This window comes from Aristolochia californica, unplaced genomic scaffold, assembly GCF_029961685.1.
Source record: "Aristolochia californica isolate CCGP_79_NKW_82.1479 unplaced genomic scaffold, dmAriCali1.0.hap1 SCAF_3, whole genome shotgun sequence".
Classification (NCBI taxonomy): Eukaryota; Viridiplantae; Streptophyta; class Magnoliopsida; order Piperales; family Aristolochiaceae; genus Aristolochia; species Aristolochia californica.
This window is the reverse complement of record NW_027181992.1, coordinates 1,221,868-1,245,752: the sequence shown is the minus strand read 5'-3', so window position 1 is coordinate 1,245,752 and position 23,885 is coordinate 1,221,868. Positions and strand designations below refer to the sequence as shown.

The 23,885-nt window shown below is 37.9% G+C and overlaps 5 protein-coding genes across 10 annotated transcripts; 2 read left to right on the top strand and 3 right to left on the bottom strand.

The window, feature by feature from the left end:
• Positions 1 to 1,746: 1,746 nt before the first annotated feature.
• On the top strand, positions 1,747 to 4,858 carry LOC137958993 (uncharacterized). The gene is made up of 5 exons (XM_068806239.1): positions 1,747 to 2,165; positions 2,716 to 2,969; positions 3,049 to 3,260; positions 3,883 to 4,147; positions 4,315 to 4,858. The coding sequence occupies exons 1-5, from the start codon at positions 2,078 to 2,080 to the stop codon at positions 4,606 to 4,608; spliced, it is 1,113 nt and encodes a 370-aa protein (XP_068662340.1). The 5' UTR covers positions 1,747 to 2,077; the 3' UTR covers positions 4,609 to 4,858.
• Positions 4,859 to 5,617: 759 nt separating this feature from the next.
• Positions 5,618 to 8,686, bottom strand: LOC137959126 (serine acetyltransferase 5-like). 5 transcript variants are annotated; one of them, XM_068806443.1, is made up of 3 exons: positions 8,464 to 8,545; positions 8,273 to 8,342; positions 5,618 to 6,701 (listed from the first exon to the last, which is right to left on the bottom strand). In XM_068806443.1, the coding sequence occupies exon 3, from the start codon at positions 6,669 to 6,671 to the stop codon at positions 5,796 to 5,798; it is 876 nt and encodes a 291-aa protein (XP_068662544.1). In that variant the 5' UTR covers positions 6,672 to 6,701; positions 8,273 to 8,342; positions 8,464 to 8,545; the 3' UTR covers positions 5,618 to 5,795. The 5 variants fall into 5 exon arrangements, with proteins under 5 accessions (XP_068662544.1, XP_068662542.1, XP_068662545.1 ...); XM_068806441.1 differs by having other exon boundaries at positions 5,618 to 6,686; XM_068806444.1 differs by having other exon boundaries at positions 5,618 to 6,686; positions 8,292 to 8,342.
• Positions 8,687 to 8,952: 266 nt separating this feature from the next.
• Positions 8,953 to 12,261, bottom strand: LOC137960078 (uncharacterized protein At2g27730, mitochondrial). The gene is made up of 3 exons (XM_068807551.1): positions 12,051 to 12,261; positions 10,048 to 10,086; positions 8,953 to 9,515 (listed from the first exon to the last, which is right to left on the bottom strand). Exons 1-3 carry the CDS (start codon positions 12,147 to 12,149, stop codon positions 9,312 to 9,314), a joined length of 342 nt encoding a protein of 113 aa, XP_068663652.1. The 5' UTR covers positions 12,150 to 12,261; the 3' UTR covers positions 8,953 to 9,311.
• Positions 12,262 to 12,967: 706 nt separating this feature from the next.
• Positions 12,968 to 17,789, top strand: LOC137959023 (acyl-CoA-binding domain-containing protein 1-like). 2 transcript variants are annotated; one of them, XM_068806282.1, is made up of 6 exons: positions 12,968 to 14,251; positions 14,697 to 14,802; positions 14,926 to 15,026; positions 15,807 to 15,898; positions 16,571 to 16,668; positions 17,250 to 17,789. In XM_068806282.1, the coding sequence occupies exons 1-6, from the start codon at positions 13,743 to 13,745 to the stop codon at positions 17,418 to 17,420; spliced, it is 1,077 nt and encodes a 358-aa protein (XP_068662383.1). In that variant the 5' UTR covers positions 12,968 to 13,742; the 3' UTR covers positions 17,421 to 17,789. The 2 variants fall into 2 exon arrangements, with proteins under 2 accessions (XP_068662383.1, XP_068662382.1); XM_068806281.1 differs by having other exon boundaries at positions 14,923 to 15,026.
• Positions 17,790 to 20,187: 2,398 nt separating this feature from the next.
• LOC137958540 (uncharacterized) lies at positions 20,188 to 21,586 on the bottom strand. Its single transcript, XM_068805601.1, has 2 exons — positions 20,733 to 21,586; positions 20,188 to 20,632 (listed from the first exon to the last, which is right to left on the bottom strand). Exons 1-2 carry the CDS (start codon positions 21,584 to 21,586, stop codon positions 20,188 to 20,190), a joined length of 1,299 nt encoding a protein of 432 aa, XP_068661702.1.
• Positions 21,587 to 23,885: the final 2,299 nt, after the last annotated feature.

Here is a 23,885-nt window from a genome sequence, read left to right as displayed (position 1 = left end):
CGCCAACCGGAGCCTCCGCTGCCACTATCAAACCCTCGCTCAAACCTTCCCGACCCCGTCGATGTCACTTATCAACAGCTTCTCACAGAATAATGGAATTTTGGAGAAAAAATAAAAAAAATAGTTAAAGAATAATCCCATATAGATTAGTAAATGCGAAGATCTTAAATTTATTTGTTGGAAAATAAGCTTCCTAAGTTGGCTAGTCATTTTGGGATGGTCTTAGACCAAACTTTACATGGTATCAAAGTAGGTACTCATATATGAGCTTCCACCTTAATTATCCACTTGTAGAGTCACAAAAGAGGACCGACACATGAAAGAGAGTTAAGAAATAATCCCACATGGATTAGTGAGTACGAAGATTTTTGAATTTATTAGTTGGAAAAGAGATTTCTAAGTTACTAGTTATTTTGGGATAGGCAAAATTTTAATCAATAAAATTTTAAAATATTAATATTTTTTTTTATTTTTAGTTTTCACGTGTATCCAAAAAAGAGAAACTATATTTCTCTTCCATGTTCTCTCTTGTTTTCCAAGGGCATCTAAACAAGACAAAAGAAACCTCTTTTCTTTTCTATTTCTTTTTCTTTTCTTTTCACTTTCTATGTTTCAAGCACAACCTTAGAGCCTATTTGGAATATATAGAAAAGAAAAGAAAAAATTAGAATAGAAAGGTATTTTTTGTTGTTTGACTACAAAGAATCATTGAGAGAAAATAAAATTACTTTCTCTCTCAGTTAATAAAATTTTCTCTTACAAAATAATGGAATTTGGAGAGAAGAAAAACAGAAATAGAAATTTTAGTCATCAATGTTTTAAAATATTATTAATTTTTTTTTTTCAGTTTTCACGTGTATCTCCATTTTATCTCTCATTTTTCATGGGCATCCAAACAACATAAAATAAACCTTTTTCTTTTTATTTCGTTTCTCTTTCTTTTTCTTCGATGTTTAAAACATAGCCTTTGGAACACAGAAAGTGGAAAGAAAAGAAAAATAAGAAAAATATATATATATATATATATATATATATATATTTTTTGTTTGGATGCTCATGGAAAATGAGAGAGAAAAATTCCAAATTGGCCCTTAGCGAAACCTTAGAATACTTAGGAAAGCAACTTGCGCTCCATTGAGTCAAGCAGCAGGAAAATTCACCCACAATACATTAACATAATCATTCTGTAGCTGTTCCAAGCAGGCCCTTACCAAACCTTTGGAGACTTGGAAAGCAACTTGCAATTTCATTGAGTCAAGCGGCAGGAAAATTCACCCACAATGCTTTAATATAGTCGTTCTTTAGCTAGATTAGTTTCATTATACAGTTGAGTCGTTTGACTGAGGTGATTTGATCAAATTACCATCTCTTATTCAGTTGATTCTACTCACCGTGTGTTGAGATTTGAGATGTGAGATTTTTCTTTTTTAATAATGACTGATGAGAGTTAGAATTGAGAATTGAACTGATACAATAAATATGCAGAGGAGAATACATCTAACTAGGATAATAAATGGTTCGGTTTGGCTTTTTGTCAAACCTTCAAAGGATCACGATCCCCTGTTCAGGTCTTGGCTCAGGCGGCTCTATACGTTTGACGGAGACTGAAAAATCCAGATAAAGATCATTTTTACATGAATAGCCTCGGACCCTCCTGTTCTATAAAAAATTCCATGTCTCGGTGTCTTACCTCCCTGCCCTCGATTCAAATCTGTTTTGTCAGGTGTCAAGTCTGGACAATAATAACTCTGAACTCCCAGTCCCAAATCTATTCAAGTTTTCATTCTAATTTCCAAAGGGCATCTGCAGCCGGAGAAATTTGTGGGAAAAGGAGGAAAATCAATAAAAGGGACCAGAATAATGTTGAGGGTAATTTGGTAACCGAGTTACTCTAATTGGTGTCTTCAACGAACACGCCGATGCCGAGCAGACATTCATGACCTGGGAGCAGAAATGAAGGAATTGTAGACACCCCCTCTGTCCAGTTCGAGGGTCTTCTTTCTTCTTGTGGGTGTCGAGCGCCTGCTTATTTTTACCTGGGTGGGTCTTCCAGGAACCCACGAGAAGCTGTGTGGAAATGGCTGTGAACAGGAAGATTTCAGCTGCATCTGCTCGTGCCCACACGAGGAAGGCAAAACAGGGCTACTCTTTCCGTTTGCCGTCAGGTGGTCATTTTTTCTTTCCCACTCTGCTTGGAAGCATAATTTGTTCTGGGGTTCGTTCTCTTAGAGTTAAATCTTGTGTTTACATTGCCAACATGTTGTCTAATATGTTTGTGCAACTTCGACATTCATTTTTGCCTTTGATCTGTAGCCCAATTTCCTGTTATTTGATGGTGCTCATAGTTATGTTCTACGCAGATTTTTCCGATTTAATACCCACTTTGGTATGGGAGATCTTTGAAATTTTATAAAACACAGAAAGGAAAGAGTGTAGAGACGATCAATGACTTAGTATTTAAACGAACACATTTTGTCAATGAGGGTGTTGAAATGTACAACTATTTGTAAAGGATGTATTTTGACTTATCTGCATAATTATTCATCTTGCTGTTGATACGTTGGTGAAATATCCGATTGTTAAAAATGTTTCTTGTGTCTTCTTTTTCGTTCTTTTTAATTTTTAAATCTTTGAATTCACACCTTTTTTTCTCATTCCATGTATATTTTCAAATGTTTTTGGAGGTGAAACGTGATGTATCATTAATCTTTGCAGGTATGCTTCGCAAGATTTCAGTAGTTCTATTTGTGGGTCTTTTTGCATGGGCATATCAATCCATTCAACCTCCACCTCCGAGGATATGTGGATCTCCAGGTGGTCCTGATATTACATCATCTAGAATCAAGCTCAAAGATGGAAGGCATTTGGCCTATAAAGAACATGGTGTTATTAACAGCAGAGCCAAGTATAAGATCATATATAGTCATGGGTTTGACTCTTGTAGGCACGACGCTTTGCCAGTTTCTCAGGTACTTAAATTGATTCTGCAGACATCTCTTTTGGTTCAAGTGCTAATACTTATGAGATGACAAAAGTAATGCCTTTCAGGAACTGATGGAAGAATTGGGAGTGTACTTAGTTTCTTTTGACAGAGCTGGGTATGGAGAGAGCGATCCAAATCCGAAAAGGACAGTGAAAAGCACTGCCATTGATATTGAAGAGCTCGCTGACCAGCTAGGGATGGGATCGAAGTTCTATGTGATTGGATTTTCTATGGGAGGGCAGGTTGTTTGGAGTTGTCTGAAATACATCCCTCATAGGTATGGGTGGTGGGTTTTCTTTGTTCTCCGTCATTCTTATTACTGTCTACACTGCTTCTAAAAAATTTGCAGTTTTTTTATTGGATAAACCAACCAACAGTCCATCCTCATAGTATAGAAGAGTTTGTTGGAAATGCACAGGAAAGCTGTTCTTCAGAGATTTCTCTAGACAAAGGTCTAGTGGAAAACCCTGAAGAGAATTGTTGGTCTAAGCATTTCCAGGTAAACACATACTGACCATTGATGTTCATGTTCTGAATGTCTCACTGATCATTCTCAATAAAATAAAATAAAAAAAGGCTCACTGATGGATTATTCTTGCTATCTAATGGATAGCCTTTAAATGAGCATTTAAGTTATAATAACTCAAACATTTCAGGTAAATATGCTATTTAGCTGACTGGGGCAATAATCCAAAGTCTAAGACCTTTTAAGTCCAGTACCTTCAATTTAGCTAGTTCCCGTTGTAGGACTTCATGCAAATTATTTGTGTCACCATGTCAGAACTTTCCCGTGTCATGTCAAAGTTCTTTATTTAATGAAGTGAGCAGCCTTTAACTAAACCCACTTCAATAAATTTTGGTTGCCTTCTCATGCAAAATATTTTTTCTACTGTTAATAGATTAGCTGGAGCAGCACTGATCGCTCCAGTTATAAACTACTGGTGGCCTGGCCTTCCTGCCAATGTATCTCAAGAAGGATTTGACAAGCAACTTGAGCCAGACAAATGGGCAGTAAGGGTAGCTCATTATGCACCTTGGCTAAATTATTGGTGGAACACCCAAAAATGGTTTCCCTCTTCAAGTGTTGTGGCCCATAGCCCTCGTATTTTTTCTGCAAAAGATAAAGAGCTTTTACCTCGCATGGAAGCAAGAAAGCACTATGAGGTATCTTCCTTTCTCAAATTTTACATGGTTTATTTTTTCCTCGTGTTAAAATACAGTGAAGCCAGTTCATAGACATCCTTCAAAAAAAATAAAAATTCATAGACATTGAAAAGCTTTTACTGATTGAATAAGACTGAGAATATCGTCTTGTTTGTTTTCCTTCTCAGATGCAAATAAGACAGCAAGGGGTGTTTGAAAGCCTCTGTTGCGACCTTTCCATTGGCTTTGGAAGTTGGGAATTTAGCCCTACTGATCTAGAAAACCCATTCCCTAACAATGAGGGTTCTGTCCACCTATGGCATGGTGACGATGATTTGATTGTGCCTGTCGGCCCACAACGTTACATTGCTGAAAAGCTTCCTTGGATTCACTATAATGAGGTCCCTGGTGCTGGTCATATGCTCGTACTAGCAGATGGTTTTGGTGATTTAATAGTTAAGATTCTCATACAAGGGGAATGATACTTGATATACATGATTAGTTCCGCCGCCTTACTTCCAACTTGAGTCATTTTTTCTCTTTTCCTTTTCTTGTAATCTCTTTCTCAAATATGGTGGTGTTTTTATTTTTCTCCAGCTGATGAGTCTGTTTCAGCTCGGTTTTCTTCATAGACAATTGGGTGGTGACCTGCTTGTTAGACTCCATTAGTGCTGGTACTGTACTGGAATGAAGTTGTCTGGGTCGGGAAATCTTAATATGTCTTGAGCAGTTTCTTCTTTTCTGCGAAACCTTCTAACTCTCCTGATGGCTTCTCATTACGAAAAAATTCAAATGTTCAGTTCATTTGAAGTGGCCAGAATAGGATGTTTGAATCTTCTCGTCTTTTTTTTCTAATTACTGGCTTAGCTAAATTTCTTGACGCTGCCTATTTATGTAGAATGTGGATAAACAGTTTAGAGAGCAAAATTTGTTAAAATTATAAGAATTATAGAAAAAAAAACACAAACAGTGGTGAAAATTTTAGATTCCTGTAAACAATGTTGGCTAAATAACTCTTATTTAGGAAACTGGGTATGAATGACCTTTTACTTGTACTTGGATGTTGGCAATTTGACCCTGACCCTACTAAAATTGTTTTAATTGGTTCTTTTGAGATTTTAATGTGTTCACATTTTGATGATCATACAAGGAAAAGGGTAAAAGAAATATTTCGTTATTCATGGAAATAAAATAATAAATATATTATTTTTTATAATTATTTTTCCCGTTGAAGAAATCTTTATGACCAGTTTTCTCTTATTTGTGCTACCATCTAAAATGGCAGGAAAATTACTTGTAGCATTTGTGGTCTATACTAAAAAGAAAAAAAAATTATAAATATTAGCAAGGTCGACACAGATCTGGAAGGGGTTGTGTCTTCTGGATTGCCCGGAGTCCAGCTTAAGGATTCAGAAGAACCAATCTATTAGGTATTCGATCCAGATTTTGCAGGGAACCTTGATGAATACAAGGAGAGAGAAGAGAACCAAATTTGGGAACTAAAAGTTGTTCATTGAAAAGATGAAATTGCACGTCCAGAGTCTTCATCACATAATACATCCACTGCCTTCATTTCAAAAAAAGGAACTCATTCAGAATATTGAAGCTCTCTTTTATCTTACAATCTATATTTTCATTTCTCTTTGCAACAAGACTTCTTACAACAAGCTTAAATGATATAATCTGACCACTCCGATATGAATGAGGTGTGATCCATAGACTCCCCCGGCACATCTTCATGCCTTGACGGCTTCTCCTTTCCCCCTACCAACCTCGCTGGATTGCCCACAGCAGTCGTCCTTGGTGGCACATCAATCAACACCACAGACCCTGCCCCAATCTTTGCCCCTTCTCCTATTTTCACGCTACCCAAAATTGTTGCTCCAGCACCAATTAGAACTCCATCTCCAATCTTGGGGTGTCGATCCCCTCCAACTTTCCCAGTACCACCAAGGGTGACATGGTGGAGAATTGAGACGTTGTTTCCAATTACAGCAGTCTCCCCCACAACAACACCAGTAGCATGATCAAAGAGGATACCCTTGCCAATCCTCGCAGCAGGGTGAATATCCACAGCAAAAACATCAGCAATGCGAGAATGTAAGGCCAGAGCAAGAGGCCTACGGTTATGCAGCCACAGGTTGTGAGCAATTCGGTGGGCCTGACATGCAAGGAAACCCTTGTAGTTGAGGAGACAGTGGGCAAATGAGACACAAGCCGGGTCCCTAAGACGAGCAGCACGGAGGTCAGCAACAGCAGCCGAACAAAGGGAAGGGTCTAAGGCGAAGGAGTGCAAGAAGAGGTCATAGAGCAGAGTCGACAGAAGTGTGGAAGAGCAGAGCTTGTTGCCAAGATGGAAGGATAGGGAACGTTCAAGGGAGGCATGTGACAGTATGGTAGAGTAAAGATAGCTTGCTAGTGCTGGCTCTGATTCGGCATCGTGTCTTGCCTCTGCCTTTATCTGATCCCACAACTCAGCACATTCTTCATTTTGAGTGGCTGGAGAGAATGCTGGTGTAGTATAAGAAATTTCACTTGCCGGCATCACTGACCTTTTGTGCTACAATGGTGTTGTCTATAGTTAGATTAGATTCAGTAGGAACAACATGAAAAGGACAAAGTAGAAGAACAGAAGTCACCGGATATAACATCAACGAGCATAAAAATTTTTATCATGCAACCACATGGGGACCTTTGATCATAAAAAAAAAAGACATACTAATATACTTTTAAAATATGATACCGAGAAGTCTCAAGTAAAAGAAGATGTAGAATTTTTTTCTTTTAAATACAGGAAAAGAAAATTTTCTCCAACTCCACAAAAAAAGAAAAAATGCTGATAACAGTTAATCACAAGTAGAAAGCAGAACTGCAGCAATCCAAAATATCATGGACAAAGTACCCGTGGCTAGACTTTGATGTTTCTGTAAGTGAAGTTCTGAAAAAAGAAGTTAGTGACAGTGAATTCTTCTTAGCAACATACCCGGAATCGAATATCCTGTTAGTGTGAGAGGTCACAAGTCCAGGGACATTTGCTTCGTACAGTTAAACCAAGAGAATATAATAATTAATTAGACTTTAAATCCGTGAAAAAACACTAATAAAAGGTTAATGAACAACTTTTTTTTAAAAAAAAAAGGTGCCATAGAAAAATAACAAACACCAAATTCTACTGCCAAAATCAACAATAACTGAGAATAAGCAAACTTAAGAGGAGACTAAAATAACGTGGATGTAAAAATTACAGTAGTTGAGTAATATCCAAATGCTAGACTCTGGAAATTCACTATCTGAAGTTGTTTTCTTGCGATTTTAGTACTTAGAAAATCTGAAACCCATGTTCAGTTAACCCACATAAGAATTTACAGCAGCTAGAAGTGGAATACCCTTGAGGGAATCTGAAAAGTGAAAGGAGAAAGAAACCTGGGAAAGATATCAGACGTCAATAGTATCAGACGAAAACTGTCTTCAGGTAAATTCAGATAAAAGACTTTAGAGATACTCAATACAACGGTGCAAGAACTGGTTAGTATGATACAGATGCCTAACAACAAGAAATAGAGCTCCTAATAGCAATAAAACTTACTTACTCTGTCCTATGACCCAAAAACAAATTCAAATTCTTCCGAACTGAAGAAGCCTCAGTTCTCGATGATCTAGAATGTCAGTCTTCATTGAGAGAGAAGAGAGAACCATAGGAAAAAAAAAATCAGAAAGAGATAAAAGAGACACCTTGAGAGATGATACATTCCTACAGCACAGAAGACCCCAGCTCTCCATAAACACACAGTCTTCACTCTTCAGTGGATTGAAAAGTGAAGCGGGGAAGAAAAGAACGAGAATTGGGATAAAGATTCTCCATTTTTTTAAAGAATAAGAATATGAAGGAATTCAGAATACCACCTCTTCAGGTGGAAATTTTTTTTGTAATCTTCCATTCAAGTCTCGTCCCTCACCGAAGCAAAGGGTACCGTATGTGTCTAGGTGTAATGATTAATCAAAATCACGAAAAAAAGAATGGAGTCGGGAAAGGTAGTATTAATAGGACAAATGATACTTTCCAAGATATTAACATCCCTGCATCACCCCTCGTTAGGAAATATGACCAATAGAAGAAAGGTTTATTACCGATAGAATCAATATTACCATCGAGAAAGAAGCATACAAGGAGCCAACCCTTGTAGAGAAGCAAAGCCTTGTATCAACCTCTTCCTTCCTTTCCCAGTCCGGAACAAATATAAAGAGGGGAAAACAAAACAAAATAAAAAATTGTACAAAAATAGAAACCAGAATGATACATCTGAGAAAGAAAGAAACGAGCAAAGGCAGAATGATACCAGGGAGCAGTTCGCCTTCCAGCTTAGCAACGATGCAGTCGATAGACGGTTTTGAGTAGGCAACAGTCTTGGTGAAGAAAGGAAAATAAGGGCCCGGGAGGCCATAAGCGTCCAACCCTAACCCAACTGTTGCATCTCGTCCTCCAGGTTTTTGTGGCTATTGCAGGTATGGTCCCTGAAGTCAGCGAGACAACTCACTTTCTCCACTTGACTATTAAAAATGATAAAAGGAATTACAACTGAACTCAGATATCAGAGAAGCACTTTTAAAAAAAACTCATTACATAGTAAATATCAGAGAAGCACTTCCAAAGAAAAACTCTCATTTCTTTCGTTTACAATTTTTTGCGTTTATTTTCTCTTCCCTTTTTCACAAGCCCTTAAAAACAATCACTTTTAACATTTTCTATTTTTAACGTCATTTTACTGCTGAATTTTTTCAAATGGACTCCCGAGGAATCTTGTATAGTCCAATTTTACCTATTCTGATATAAGAAACCTCGCATGGTCTCATTTTTGTGTTACCAATACAACTATACCAGACTTTCAAGTGATACAGCTGATTTACACCGAAACACCCTGATAAGATGCCTCATATATATTATCAGACACGACGGTATTGGATTTTAAGGCTCCCAAATCCCAATACCAGGTCTGATACCAAAAACATGGTCAGAAACTTTTTATGAAAATATACTGGTTATTTTGCAGAACGATGTTTGTTTAAAGTGCTCATGAAGATCCAGGCTTTATGGGAAGAAATAAAAAAGGACATCTCTGCGACCATTCACGTGCAACCCGGGAAAAAACCTAGCCTTCCAACTCCAATGAGGAGAAGCCACAGGATCTCAGTCAAGGACTTCTTCTGATTTCTTTGAACGTGTTTTCAGATACCAGCCAACACCTGCAAGACCTGCTACTACACCAGCAACAACTGCATAGTTTCTTTCCTTACTGTTAGAAACACCCTGAGTTGACGACGGCTCTGCATTTGCTTTGGCAGTACCGGTGGTACTACCTGTAGTTACAGCTGGTTCTTCCGGTTTATAACCCTATAGAGGCAAAAAAATGGTGTTAATCCAAAATCTTTCCATCATCAGGCACTGAAAATGAAAGGTGTCTAAACCAACCATAAGGAAGTTTATCCCAAGATGTTCATTCTAGGGTGTTGAACAAATAGCAAGTTAAAACAAGTTAAGGTGGAAGTTATGGCCAGACCATCCATTAGTGAACAATTAAACTACATTATAGTCACTTCGCTTTAAAATAAATATGCTGCTACTTAAGGTAAATAACACATATAAAACATGACCTGCCGCTTAAGATAAAGTAACACATGTCATATGTTGATCGGCTTATTTGAGGAGCAGGAACTTAGATAGTGCTACAAAAGAAGTTATTATAGTTTCTTCTTTCTTGGAGAGAATTTAGTTATGTTCAAGGTTGTTTAGTTAAAATTTTCCTTTTATTCTCACTTGGGCAAGAAATTCATTTTTATGAAAAGATGGTGTGATATTGACAAATAAAGTGCCAAGAATCTACCAAAGCAATCATGGACTCCAAAGAGGATCAAATATACAATACCTTGCGAGCAAGCTTCTCCAGTTTTTCCTGCTCGATTTTCTGTAAGGTACCAAAAATTTAATTAGTAAAAAGGCCAGACAGTGTAAACTTCTTTTTTCCACCCAAAAAATCAAATAAATAACTAGACAATTATTGGTTCATCAAACCTACATCTTAGAAAATTTATCAAGCACAGGGTATCTAGATTTCTACACTCAAAAGACAATCGAAAAACAAGCTAGAAAGTCCAGCAAATGACACATCACACAACTCCACACATTATTCAGCATAATGTAACAGGGCACAATCAGAAAAAGAAAAAGTGCTAAAAATCAATTACAGTTGACTCCAGCAGCTACAAATCCAAACCAATAGATATTGTTAAAAAAGAAATAATGTTTTAAAAAAAAATTAGAAATATTAGAAAACGCATCAGATATGAGCAAATAAAGAGCTTCAAAAATAATGAACAAGAAAATTTTCAAAATGAAATCAAGATATAAGGTACACTAGGATTTTCTCTTGTCTCCATAGAACCACTGTTTAAGAACTTGGGATGCCTGACGGTAAAACTCCAACAATTAAACATCCTAAACTAACAGGAGATGATCCCCCTCAAAAGAACGAAGTATGCACCCACTTCGAGGTCTAAACTGGGGCAATCATAGCCTCATTAGCAGAGCTTTCCTATTGCAGTGTTTCTTCCTATCAGAGACAATCTCAATTTCTGTTTACACGGAGGTTTCCTATATTTTCTAGTTTTAGATATTCACATGCTGATACCCATTTAACATCAACAAGCAAAGAACACTGATTTTCACAGTCCCACAAGGAATAAATATTATAATAAAAATTGATAAAGATTCAGGGAAAGAGTTTGATTCATGATTTCTCGATTGTCATGAAATTTATGAAAAAAAATTACAGGATACATAAGCAACTGCAATTTATGCAATCCCCTATCATCATAAACCAACTTGAATATAATTTATCCAGTAACCAAGAGCAGACTAGTATATAGGATTTCAGGAGAGATTCTTCAGCGGCAAATTAAAAAAATCTTACACAATGCACTAGGGAATATCTCAAGGCTCTATTCTTAAGACTTAAAGGCTGAAAGGTTGATTCTCCGCTGAACCTTGTCAGGCCACTGAAATGAAGTCAAATACAACAACCTCAGACTACATAACCAGTTCTAGCACTATCCTCATGGATTTTTTGGGTCTAATTTAATCAACTCAAGTATAGCCCATGGTTCAAAAAGAAGATCCTAAACTTAACTGACTAATCACATGAAATTTAGTGTTTAGCCAACAGCGAGCAGTGAACCAAATTATAAATCTGATGTATAAACAGTTGAGTTTGGATAAGGCCAAGTTGTAGAGGCCTTTATGCTTATTCAACCAAGGCTTTAATCGGTTAAGTTTTCTCAAGGGCTCATCACTACAACAAACACTAACTGGCAGCTTGGAAGCATAACAAAACTAAACAAGATCCCTATCCTCTCTTCTTTCAAGTAGTATGAAGCCTTCAAATAGTTTATTTCCCGTAATTAGCGAATAGTCATATGAATTTCAAACAAACGTTGAAATTCAAAGTATTCATATATTGCACGTATTTTAATGTTGAGTTTACAAATTAATACCAAAACAGAATCCGTATATCACAAAAAATCTCTAATTTCTCCCAGGCGCCCACTGGGCAAGCTTAAATATCTTCGTTTTTCTTCATAAACATCAAAGTTTCAAAAACCATGACAACTAGAAACGAGATTCATGCGTCTATCAGCTAAAAAGATTCAGCACAAGGCGAAACCTAAAACCAACAGAAAAACATTACCAACCACGAACACCTCATCCACCAGGAAATGGAAAAGTAAGACCTCAAACGACTACAATATGTAAAAAATAAAATCACTCAACCGATTCGAACTAACACGGGCATTCACCAAATGAACGAAGAAATAGCAATCTGACATATCAACATAAAAGAAATCGCAATTCAGAGCGATGACGACAGTGTACCTTGATATACACATTTTCAGCAGCCTTCTCTTCCTCGCTTAGGACTTTTCCGCTGGAGAGCCTCCGGGAGACGTATCTTGCTGCAATTCTCGTCGCCATTGACGGAAAAATCGAACTGACAGCAAAACTGTGGTGCGTCTATTGTGCTGGAGCTTTCGAGCGATTGTTAGCCCTAGAGAGGCTTCCGTGATTCTTAACTGCCGAAAAGACTACTCTTACGCATGGTGTGGCGGCTCAGCGGGTCGACTCGCGACCAGAATTCGACAACTCCAGCAGCTCAACTAGCCCGAGTCGGCTCTGAGACTAATTAATATAGTTATTTAATTATTATATTAATTTGTTGTGATATATAAATTTAGTGTATTATGGACCTGTCATTTGATTTTAACTTTTAAGTACTTGTTTCCTTGGACAGGACACAAATACACATATAAATTAGAGTTTGGCGACAGGAGGTGGAACAGGAAACACCGGAAATGGGCCGGAACCATGGCAAAATCGTCTCTTGCGACGGTGCCGACTGAAATTTGGGGGGCACCTCGCTACCCTCGAAATCCGGATCAACTCGCCCGACCGGGCGAGTCAACCCGGATTTTGAGGATGGCGAGTCAGGTTGGTAGAGTAGAACCGCCGAGCTGCTTATGTCCTAATTGGGTTTAATTTAAATATTTTGAACTCAAACTCAGCCTAATTCGGCCTCTAAAATTGTAATCAAACTTACTTAAAGTCAATAATTTTAATTGAGTTCAAACTCCTACCTATATTTAAAATTTTACATAAAATATATATAAAATAAACTATATATAAAATTGGACATAATTTCTAAATAAAATCGTTTATAACATTTTACATAAACCCTACGTAAAATTGTTAATACACTCTACTGGTTCGGTATGCAAGCTTAGGGTGAGTTTAGATTTTCGTGCACTTGTCGATTCGCCGCCCGTCCACTCTGATTCCGCACCATTTTCAGCATTTCTCGCAGTCGTCTTTCTCCCCGGTGTCCTTCCTCCCTGTTTCTTCCTTCTAAGTGTCTCTCCACCTCTTTTCTTCCCCTTCTGTCCTTTTTTCTCGGCTGACCGAACTTGATATAGCCGGTAGCAACAAGATCGAGTGGAGACCCTACCAGGTCCGACTTACCCCCTCCTTTAATCGGCTCTCCTCGTCCTTTTTCTTCCTCTGATTCCTCTCTTCACAGGGACGAAAACGTTTTTTAAATTCCTCTGATTACTCGGATTTTTAAATTTTGTGTTTCTTTTAACTCGTTTTGACGTTCATTTCGATTGCTGGTCTTTATTCTGGCTGTTGCCTTATGTTGTTTTTAGTTCTTTCTAAACAGAACTAAGAACAGGGAGCGTTTTATTTCTTCAGTCTTTCCAGTTTTGTTTCTCCTTTATTAGGAGCGAATAGCCCTGTTTTGTTTTTTGGTCTGTTCACCAATTCCTTGACCCCAATATTAAAATTAGAGTTTTTGTAGAGTCCTTCACTCCCGTCCCGGGGCGCTAAGGGGGTTTAGTTTTTGGAACAGACGGCTGTGTTTTTCTGACGCCTCGAATCAATCTTTTGTTGCGACATGCTATGTTTTCTCCCCCATTGCTAGTAGGTTGATGAGTCGCACGCCCCTCTGTTAGGGCTATTTCTAATCAAATTTTTTTAAAGCTTCTAGCGTTCCTGGTATCTGAAATTCTCATCATGGAAGAATGGCGGGAGCTAACTGTAACTGTTATAATAGCCTTGATCTTGTGGTTCCTTATTTCAAAGCTCAATTCTATGCTCGTCTCTTTCCGGGAAGGTAAACGCAAGCTTGTACGTGAGTCAGATATTCCTGAGGAACCTAATATTTCAACCCCCGAAACAAGTCTCGCTGCCATTGAGCCCGATAACGTTCATCAGCAAGGTACCAAATCAAGTTATCTTGAAGACGAGCAACCGACATCTGGGGAGCAAAAAGCACTTCTTGAGAGTCTCCATGCGCAAGAAGATGATGAAGATGATGATTGGGAAGGGGTGGAGTGTACAGAGTTGGACGAAGCCTTTAGTGCTGCGACGGCTTTTGTCGCTACAGCAGCTTCTGATAGACTTTCTCAGAAAGTCTCCAGTGATATACAATTGCAGCTTTATGGGCTTTACAAAGTCGCCACTGAGGGTCCTTGCAGTGTGCCACAGCCTTCAGCTTTGAAGATTTCTGCTCGAGCAAAGTGGTAGGGGTCTTGTGTTTCTTCTGGTTATAAAAACTAAGACGTTATATCTTATACTGCTAAAATTGAAAATGATTTTGCATGTATTGCTAGCTTCCTAACTATGACTAATGAAAATCGTACGTAAGGATCTTCTAAACTTCCAAAGCTATCTAGTAGGAATCTGTTTCTTGGAGTGTAAACTTTTTTCTTTCTTTGCTTTGATTGGTATTATACAAACAGTTGGTGTTTCTGTCATTTGTGAACTTACTAATGTCATTTGCTCTATGCTTTTTCGTTTCTTTTATTTTTGTGGCTTTTATGTCATTGAATGATTGATATTAAATTCTTCTCTTTGCCCTTTGATTTCTTTATACATAGCTAGCAAAAGAGAAAAACAATACTGCATAAGCCATTAATATTGCACAGTAAAGTGATAGAAATTCAATCTTTGGTGACATGTGCAAAGGAATGCATGGCAGAGACTGGGTGCTATGCCTGCTGAAGAAGCTATGCAGAAGTACATTGCCTTAGTAACCGAGCTTTATCCTACTTGGTTATCTGGCTCTATTAGCGTGAGTTTCGGTATTTGATTTATTTGCCATAACTGGTTTTGGTACTTTTCTTCAGTGTGCAAATTTTGCATCAGATTTGGTCGTTTAACTTATTGTATCCCTCTTAACTTGCTTTAAAAGCAGAAGAAAAAAAAAGAGAGTGGTGATAATTCTTCATCATCTAAAGGGACCATGGGACCAGTTTTCAGCTCTTTTGTTTATGAGGAACATGCCGATCATGAAATGTAAGCTTTTTCTTCTGCAAATACACATGCTTATATGGATTATCCATGACCTCCTTTGTTCTTTAAACACTTGGCAGTAAATCATTACTGTCATCTTGTAGTTTTACTTACCACTTCTAGTTTAAGTCATTACTGTTATAAAAATTGTTGTTTTGAATAAATATATGTTGAATGATATCCGTGCATGTTTAGGATCAATTAGTTACTCTTGGAATCTTTTATTGTCAGGATCATGAGAACCGGTCTTTGTTAGTACTATGGAGTTTCCTTGCAATACAACTTCAAATTGATTGTTTCTATATAAGAACTCATGCTTTCTACGATTTAAAATTGTTTATTGCCAGCATATGCTGCTTTTTTGTGATTCTATTCTATATTCAGCAAATCTATTACGGCTGCTATCTTGCCTGACAGTTGGCATTACTTATTTATTATCCCTTTTCTTACAAAAGTTATTTGTTATCTGTTTGAGGTATGAGAAATAAGAATTTATTAAGAGAGCTTGTCAGTTGGCATTATTTATTGCATCATTTGCTGTAGCATAATTGTTGGTTAAAAAAAATTCGCATTGGAGATTTTTCAGATTTATAATGTAAAAGACTATTTATTCGTGTATAATTGGGATCTTGGATAGCTTTGCCATTCACTGGGCTTTAGGGGATTGGCCTTATGTGGGGTTTCATGTGTGAGGTCTTGGGTTCAATTTGCACTAGGGTATGGGATTCAATATTCAACATAAAATATGACTAACGTGAGCATCTGTTTTTATGTTTTTTTCAGAAGGATGGATGCCATACATGCCTCTGCACGAGAAGGAGAAACTACTAACTTAATTAAATATATTGAAGATGGCATTTCAGTTAATGTGCGAGGTAAGTTATACTACAAAAGTTCATTTGATGAGCCATCATAATATTATGTTATTGAACTTTTTAAGCCATTCTGTTCTAATTGTCTTCTAACCAAAATGTAGCATCATACCATATAATACTCCTATTGGATTTCAAATATAATGAGACAAATTTTGCCATGGAAGTGGATGCCATATGCTCCTATTTCATGTACTATTTGGGATGTTGGATGATTCAGGTCAGATGGGTTGTGCTTGGGGGTTAAAGGTTCACTCTACCTTCCGAATGTGTTGCTATAGGGATGGCAACAGGTGAGTTCCTCTTCGGAAACAATCCATGACCAGATATGAGGTAGGGTTTTGTGCCGCAATGCAGGGGTTGAGTGGAGTGAGAAAACCACTCTTGCAAAACCTCCGCCCCACATTGCATGTTGTGAATATGTGTTTCAGAATAATAGAGGTTTTAGAATGAGATTGGATGAGGTGGACTTTTGTGTCATGGGGTTCAGCTAGATGTGCTAAGTAGAAGGTGGCAGTTATAGTGCATTCCATGATTCTCCCATTTAACCTAGTTTTTGAACTTTACCCCTATAAGGAGAGTTAAAAAGTACTGGTTAGGTCTCTCTCTCTCTTGTGACCTTTTAGAATTTTTAAATTTATTCTTCGGCTTTTCACTAGCTGCTTATAATTGCAGACAGTGAAGATCGAACTCCTTTGCACTGGGCTGTAGATAGGGGTCACTTTAGCAATGTGGAGTTGCTCATCAGCAAAGGCGCAGACCTGAATGTTCAGGTAAACTCCAAATTCTCCCTCGATTTTCTAAAATTTTGTTGCTATGTACGTCTCCATTGCTGTAAAAGTTAAATGTTTTTTTTCATATGAGAGTTGCTTTAAGTTTGGTTGCTTTTGGCTAATGGCATCTGCTCGGTGCTGCTGCACACCATCTGTATGACAGTGTTATGTCAGATGATATGTGTTTGATGAACCAAAGAGGTAAAGAAGCCGGTACTCTTGAATTTGTCCCCATGGAAAAGAACTTTTTGTAATAACCTTTATTTATTAATGAAAAACCACATAATTTTCAAATAAAATTTACTAAGGGACCTGATGAAAATTCCATGTGATTGAAATAATCCTGTTAAGCATGAGCACGAGGTGCAAAGATCAGTTGGTCTTGTTATGACCATTGAATTCAACAAAGCCCCTGGTGCTGTTATGCTGATTACTGCAACTTCATAAAAACAAAATGTGTAAAAATAAGCGAAGTAAGAAATTGTTATTCCTTTACACATCAATGACTACAGTCGAGGTGTTTTTTTGCTGCTCATCTCCAAGGTACATGTTCCTCACTTTGGGTTTTATTCATTAATCAGGATGATGAAGGTCAAACCCCCTTGCACTATGCTGTTGTGTGTGAGAGAGAAGCCATAGCAAAACTCCTTGTGGAGCACAATGCTAGTCAAGATATAAAGGATAATGATGGTAACACTCCATCTGACCTGTGTGATTCATCATGGCTGTGGATGCACTCTGGTAATAAATGATAACGATAATGATCCTCTTGGAATTGGCGAAGATGTCACCTTGAATTTTGCACAGCAGTTTTTCATATTGTGATAACTTGTGTTCCTTTGGTTTCTCCCATCCGGTTGCAACTAATTCTTGAAGTTTTTGATTCTCCTCTGAGATGTGCTACTATCCTTTAGTACTATTTGTTTTCTATGCAAAAGATGCGTCTTACCAAGATTGTAAAGATAGTAGTTTGTCCGGTTAGACCTCCTGTTGATGGAAATGTGGGCAAACACTAGTACTGCATTTGGTTGACTTAAATTATTGAAAGCTCCAGGGTGAAGTGTCAGTATGTTTGGCTGTGGGCTTGCTTTGAATTAGAAGAGAATGGCTAGTTAATGTCAGATATCTTTTGCTATTTATAAATCACAATGGAACGCAAGAAGAGTCAAAAAAAAGTTCAGCTTTAAAGTGGAAAAATCCTAGGAAGAATACAAATAGCTTCGAACCTTTATATAAACCATTAATATGGGATCAACATAGAAAATTTTGAAGTGCTCGACAAGGATTTTGGGATCATCGTTTTCTAGCTTGGTAACTTATAATGTTCATTTCATAATGTGAAGAATTAATAAACAAAATATATTGAGTTCTTTATAGCAAGTTCGTGTTGTGGATGATTTATTTATGCTCCAGATCCTCTTGAATACTGATTCTTGTTGTTGTTGTTCACTTCTGTGTTTGCATGGTTAAGATTGGCATGCACTTTTACCTTGCCCGGTAGTTGTCCAATTAGAAAAACCTTGCGCCAGAAGACAGTTCAAAGGATGCATTGAAAATCCTCAAATAGGCTTATGTCTTTTACTATTACAGTTGTCTTTAAGTGATGTAAGACAGGATAGCGATTATCCTGTACGCAAAACAAGTTGAGAATCATGGGAAGAATGTAAGAAATCTGCCCTGAAATTGTAGAGAAAACCTCTCTAAAACTCGGGCTTTCAGAGTTCTCTATCCCGAACTCGCGACGTTCTGGCAGCCTTCTCCGGCCGTTGTCTCCGGCAGCTCTAGGTCCTCCCTTCTCGCGCGAGGTCTCCTCTCTCGGACGACTCCTGTTTCGGCACCACGAAATCTCAGGTTCGGTGCCCCTGCGTTCGGTAAGTTCCGAACCCTATCCGTGGTGGCAGCAACGACAACGTAGACGTCGAGCTCTCTGTCGAGTCCTAAAGCTTTGTTTCTGTAACTACTCGATCAAATTCCGAGTTTTTTCGACAGGGTGACGACAACAGCAACGGCGTCGTCTTCGTCGACCCTTCTAACTGCTTGCTGCAGTGTCTCTGGCAAGACCTAGCTTCTTCCCCAGCTTGAAGCTTTGATACCAACTGATGCAAGACAGGATAACGATTATCCTGTACGCAAATCAAACTGAGAATCACGGGAGGAACGCAAGAAATCCGCCTGAAAATCGTAGAGAAAACCTCTCTAAATCAATTTACAATTCCAATATTCAACAACCCCCTTCTCTGTTCACAAAACATCGTTTTAAATGAACTCAAAGCCCCCGACAAGCCTGGGCTACAGCTCAAAATAAAACAAACCCTTAAAAATTATGGTCCAACCCAAGCTCAATACAAAAGATCCGATTACGGATCTGACTATTTACCTCGAATATGTACCCGCATTAAATATTCCCGCCTGCATCATTCAAGCTTCGGCACTCTCTTCTAGCCAAGGAGAGTCAAATGAACAACTTCAAAACCTTGTGTGAGCCAGGTTTCCGTGATCGTTTTTATGGCAATATTTGGAAGAAAACATCAAGAATAGCCTCCCCTACGCTCATTGCAATGTGCAAGTCATTCTCCTCAAGATCCAGTTCTTTCTTTTCCGGTTCATTCCATTAATTTCTTGAGATGGAAGGGCCCTTGCAAATAATAAACCTAAACAAACATGTTTACTTTTATATTTAATAATTTAATATAATATTAAAATGTATTAACATAATAAATAATTGACTATGGTATTTTATTAATAAATTAAAATAGATTATAATTTAGTCTAAAATAATACAATAATTACGAGTTAAAGTCCCAATTATTAATTAAATTAATTATAAAAATATAGAATACTTAAACAAAAATATTTAATTTTATAATGTTTAGATACTTATCAAATTCTAACTATAACACTATCTTAATTATCACTCTTAAATTACTAATTTAATATAGTATTAATAGTAATTAATATAATAAATAAATAAATACGATATTTTATTATTAATATAACATAGATTTTAGTGTAATATAAATTAATAATATAATTACGAGGTGAAATAAAAGTATTAGTTTAATTAATTATAGAAAATAAAAAAGTAAATTCGAATGGTGAAACCGAATGGGGAGAATTTTTTTAGGAAAATCCAGGTCGAATGGGGGAAATCGAAGAAAGTGAGGTGTTGTGAGAGAGAAATCGAAGTCGAAAGGGAAAAATCGAAGAAAGAGAGGGAAATCAAGAGAGGATTTGAGACGGCGAGGGCATGATAGCACGGCGAGACAACGAAACACAGGCAGCACAGCACGATGAGTCGACAGAGAGTGAGAGACGAGAGAGATGAGGATTGAGAGGTCGAATATGTCAACCTTAAGAATAAAAAGTTTATAGATAACCAAGTCTGGAATTTGGCCTTAAATACTTCTCTTCTCCGTTGATTCGAGGGAGATAAAACTCGTTGATCCTAAGAATGACAGTTTTGGAGAGAGAGAAAAACGAGTAAAATGAAATAATTAAAAATTAAAAATATTTTATTAATTAACAACTATCTTTAAGAAGACTAAAAAGATCCGACCGCTGTCGCCAGGTCAAATTTCCCGGGAAAGCGACATGGAACTTGATCCTCAAGTCGCCTCTGCTCCCCTTGTCTTTCTGAGTAGGCATCCCTTGTTCTTTAATGATCTTCTCGTACCCTGGAGTGATAATCTCATCGATCTTGCAATTAACCTTCTCCCCACCGAGAAGAGGAATGGAGAGATTGCAACCTGTGAGTGCTTTCACTAGAGGGATTTCTATGGACATCACCAAGTCGTCCCCATCTCTCATGTACAGCTTGTGTCGGGCCTCCGCGATGGAGAAGATTACATCTGCCGGCACTGTTCCTGACCGCTCTTCTCCTTTCCCCTCGAAGGTGATTCTTGTGCCATGCCGCCACCCGGGCCTTACTTTGATTTTCATCGTTTCTTCCTCTTGGATGAGCAACCTATCATGGAATACAGACAATAAGTGCATTCCAGTAATGGAATAGAGGGATTAGAAGAGCCAAATCAGGGAATGAAATGATCAAGGCACGCTTGACGTACCCGTTAGAAGCCAGAATGTCTCTGGCAATGGCGACTTTCTTGACGCAGCCGAAGAGGAGCTCTTCCAAAGTGCATTCGAGCGAATTCTCTATGGGTGGGGGCTTCACTCGACCGGTCGAATTCGAAAACATGATGGGTATGGTTGATCTCCTACTGGTGCTCCGTGACAATGTTTCTTGCAGCTGAGGTTCAGGCCTGCGGGTGGTGCTTTTGCCACGAGTGGACCCGCCATCGGCAACCTCACTCCGCCTCGTCGTGCTTTTGCTCCGAGACGACCCACCATCGGGAGCAGCATCGCTCCGCCTGGTCGTGCTCTTACTCCTGGAAGAGGCACTATCGTTGCCCGTGTCGTTTGATCTCTTTGTGGTGCTTTTACTTCGAGAGGTGCCACCATCATTAACCACATCATTCCGCCGACCGTTGCTGCTTCTGTTTCTGCTTCTAGACGACTCGCCATCGCTAACCGCATCGTTCCTCATAGGGGCAGTGCTTTTGCTTCTGGATGAACCCCCATCGCCACTAAACCAGTCGTTCCTCTTAGTGGTGCTTTTGCTCCTACTGGATTTGCTCTCCTCCTCATCGCTGCTTCTCCTAGCGGTGCTCCGGCTCCGAGCGAGGCTGTGGACGATGGACTCGAGACCCTTGGTAGTGCTTCTACTTCGTGAGAGGATACTCGGCGTGTCAAACTCATTGTTCTTCCGTGGTACACGCTCAGGAGAGGAGATGTGCCTCTTGCTGAGGCTTCTCGCGAGAAAATTAGTGAACAGGTTATCGACGTTCTTGTGTTTCACCTTTGGCGTCGATAGCAACTCGCCACCGTCGTCGTTGCACTTAGACCCACGAAAGAAGTACATTCTTAAGCTTCTTCAGGCATTAATAAGATCCCATGTTGATTTGACACCCAAGTCTGAAACAAGAAGAAAAAGCCAAGACGAGGGAAACGACAGAAGAGATTCAGGAAGATGAAAGCATGCACATTGAACGCTGCCTTGGGCTGCAGGCCGCGCCAAGAGACCTCACAAGCTTCTGCAATTTGCAGAGCTTTTCGGTTTCTTGACAGGGTGCCATTTCATTGGAAGGGTTGATTAGGAGAGAAGATGAGAATGTTTAGGAGAAATGAAGAAACGGAGATCAACCATTTGGGAAAACAAGTTTTGAGTGGATGAGAATGTCCGGTGATTCACGTCCATACAAAACATAGATTGATTCGGTTTTGAGAAATAAGGCACAAGGGTGGGCAGTAATTATGTATCTTTCCGTTTTCTATTAATTTCTGGGACCAAACTTTCTAAAAAGACATGTCGGATCTCATAACACGCACTTAGATCAAGCAGGCCAGCTTCGATACTCGAGTTACATTTAATTCTTATTATTATGACCCAAGATTCCACTAAATACATGAAAATCCGATCATTATTATTTTTAAAAATAGTTAGTAAAAAAAAAATTCAGACTATTTTTTAGAATAATAATGGTTAAATTCTTTTTTCTTTTCTTTTCCGTGACGAAAGTTGGGGCGAGTTGGAAAGGATTTCACTGGAACATAAAAACCCAATCATTCCTTACGACTCAATTCACCATTTCTAAATTCTGATCGAACTCATTCAAGTCACAAGTTGATTCCGCAAGTCAAAAAACCAGTTGTGATAATTTCATAACTTCTAACAGGTCTTATATGGCTTAATAAATCTATAATTTTAAAAGTTTAATCCTTTCTTACCACAACCAAGTCAATGAAACCAATTGGTAATAAGATTCATTGAAGATATTATAGTCCCCGTTGACATAATTGTCGAAGGAGCATTTGATTTGTGTATATATATATATATTAGGCTACATTGAACTAGGAAGTGTTGGAAAAATATTTTTAAATAAAAATATGTTTCTAGGAACCATTAGTGCATAGTGATCCAAATATCCTACTTCTCTCTCTATGCCCAATTCCTCTCTTTGTCACTCTCCTCTCCTTTCTATTTTCTCTTTTCTCTCTCTCTCTCTCTCTCCAGAATAATTGCTAGCCTCAAATACATGACGCCCTAGAATATTTGAAGGTTTCTACTTCGAAGTCGGAGGTTTGAGAACGGGTTTTTGTGTGTCCAGATTCTAGTTGCTCACCATGATCCCTGACAATCCAAAATTTTAAAACTTATGAATGATACACAAGACTTATTAACGATATATCCACTTATTCATTCAACACTATTTACTGTATATTAGATGGAATAAAAATTCTTACCCAATTAGGCATTTGGATAACTTTATCCAATTACCGATTTACTATTTATTAAATGGAATGGCAATGGATATGCGATTATCCCACTATATGTAGTAATTGAGTAAATTTCTATTTGGGTAATTATATGTTTGAGATAAAAATATGATTCAAGTGTCTTTTTTCCAATAATTGTGTAGTTATTCTTTTAAGGATATTTTTATACTTTAGAATGACTTTGTTCTTATGTACATATCATGTTTTTATTAAGAGAAGATGGGTAAATAAACTCTTGATGTATTCACATGTCACATGGTAGCCAACAACAAGTTTAAACTGCTAGCTAATCAAAGAAATCAAAATCTAGTTATTAATTTAAATATAGGACCACGAAAGATTCTCCGTAGATATAGAATCAAAGGATCATAAGGAAGATTGAGCTCTTTCATCACTTGATATTATGTAAATTCTTTGTGATTTTACTTATAGTCGCCCCTCTTCGTAAATTGACCCCTTTGTACATTAATAGGGGTATAGACTCTTAAGTCCAGTTACCCAATTAAATAGATATTGCTCTAACATCTATATGTTATACACATGTAACAACATATAATGTTGCAACACCTTTCAATGCATATTTCAAATCTAAAGTAGCTCATGTGCAATCATCTAACATATAAAGGTTACTTAAATTTGTTACTATTATTGACTTTGGATAAATTTTACCCTCTTCTTCTTCTTCTTCTTCTTCTTCTTCTTCTTCTTCTTCTCCTCCTAAAACCCATTTACACTTTACATGGGTAAACTCCCCGGGTGCAATTAAGTCGCGCTTGCCATTCTCTAGATACAAAAACTCAAGTCCATAAACCCATTATAGATATCCTCCAAAAAAATTGAGTCGACTTGTCCTGTTTGCGAGTTGACTCGAGAGTCAGGAACCG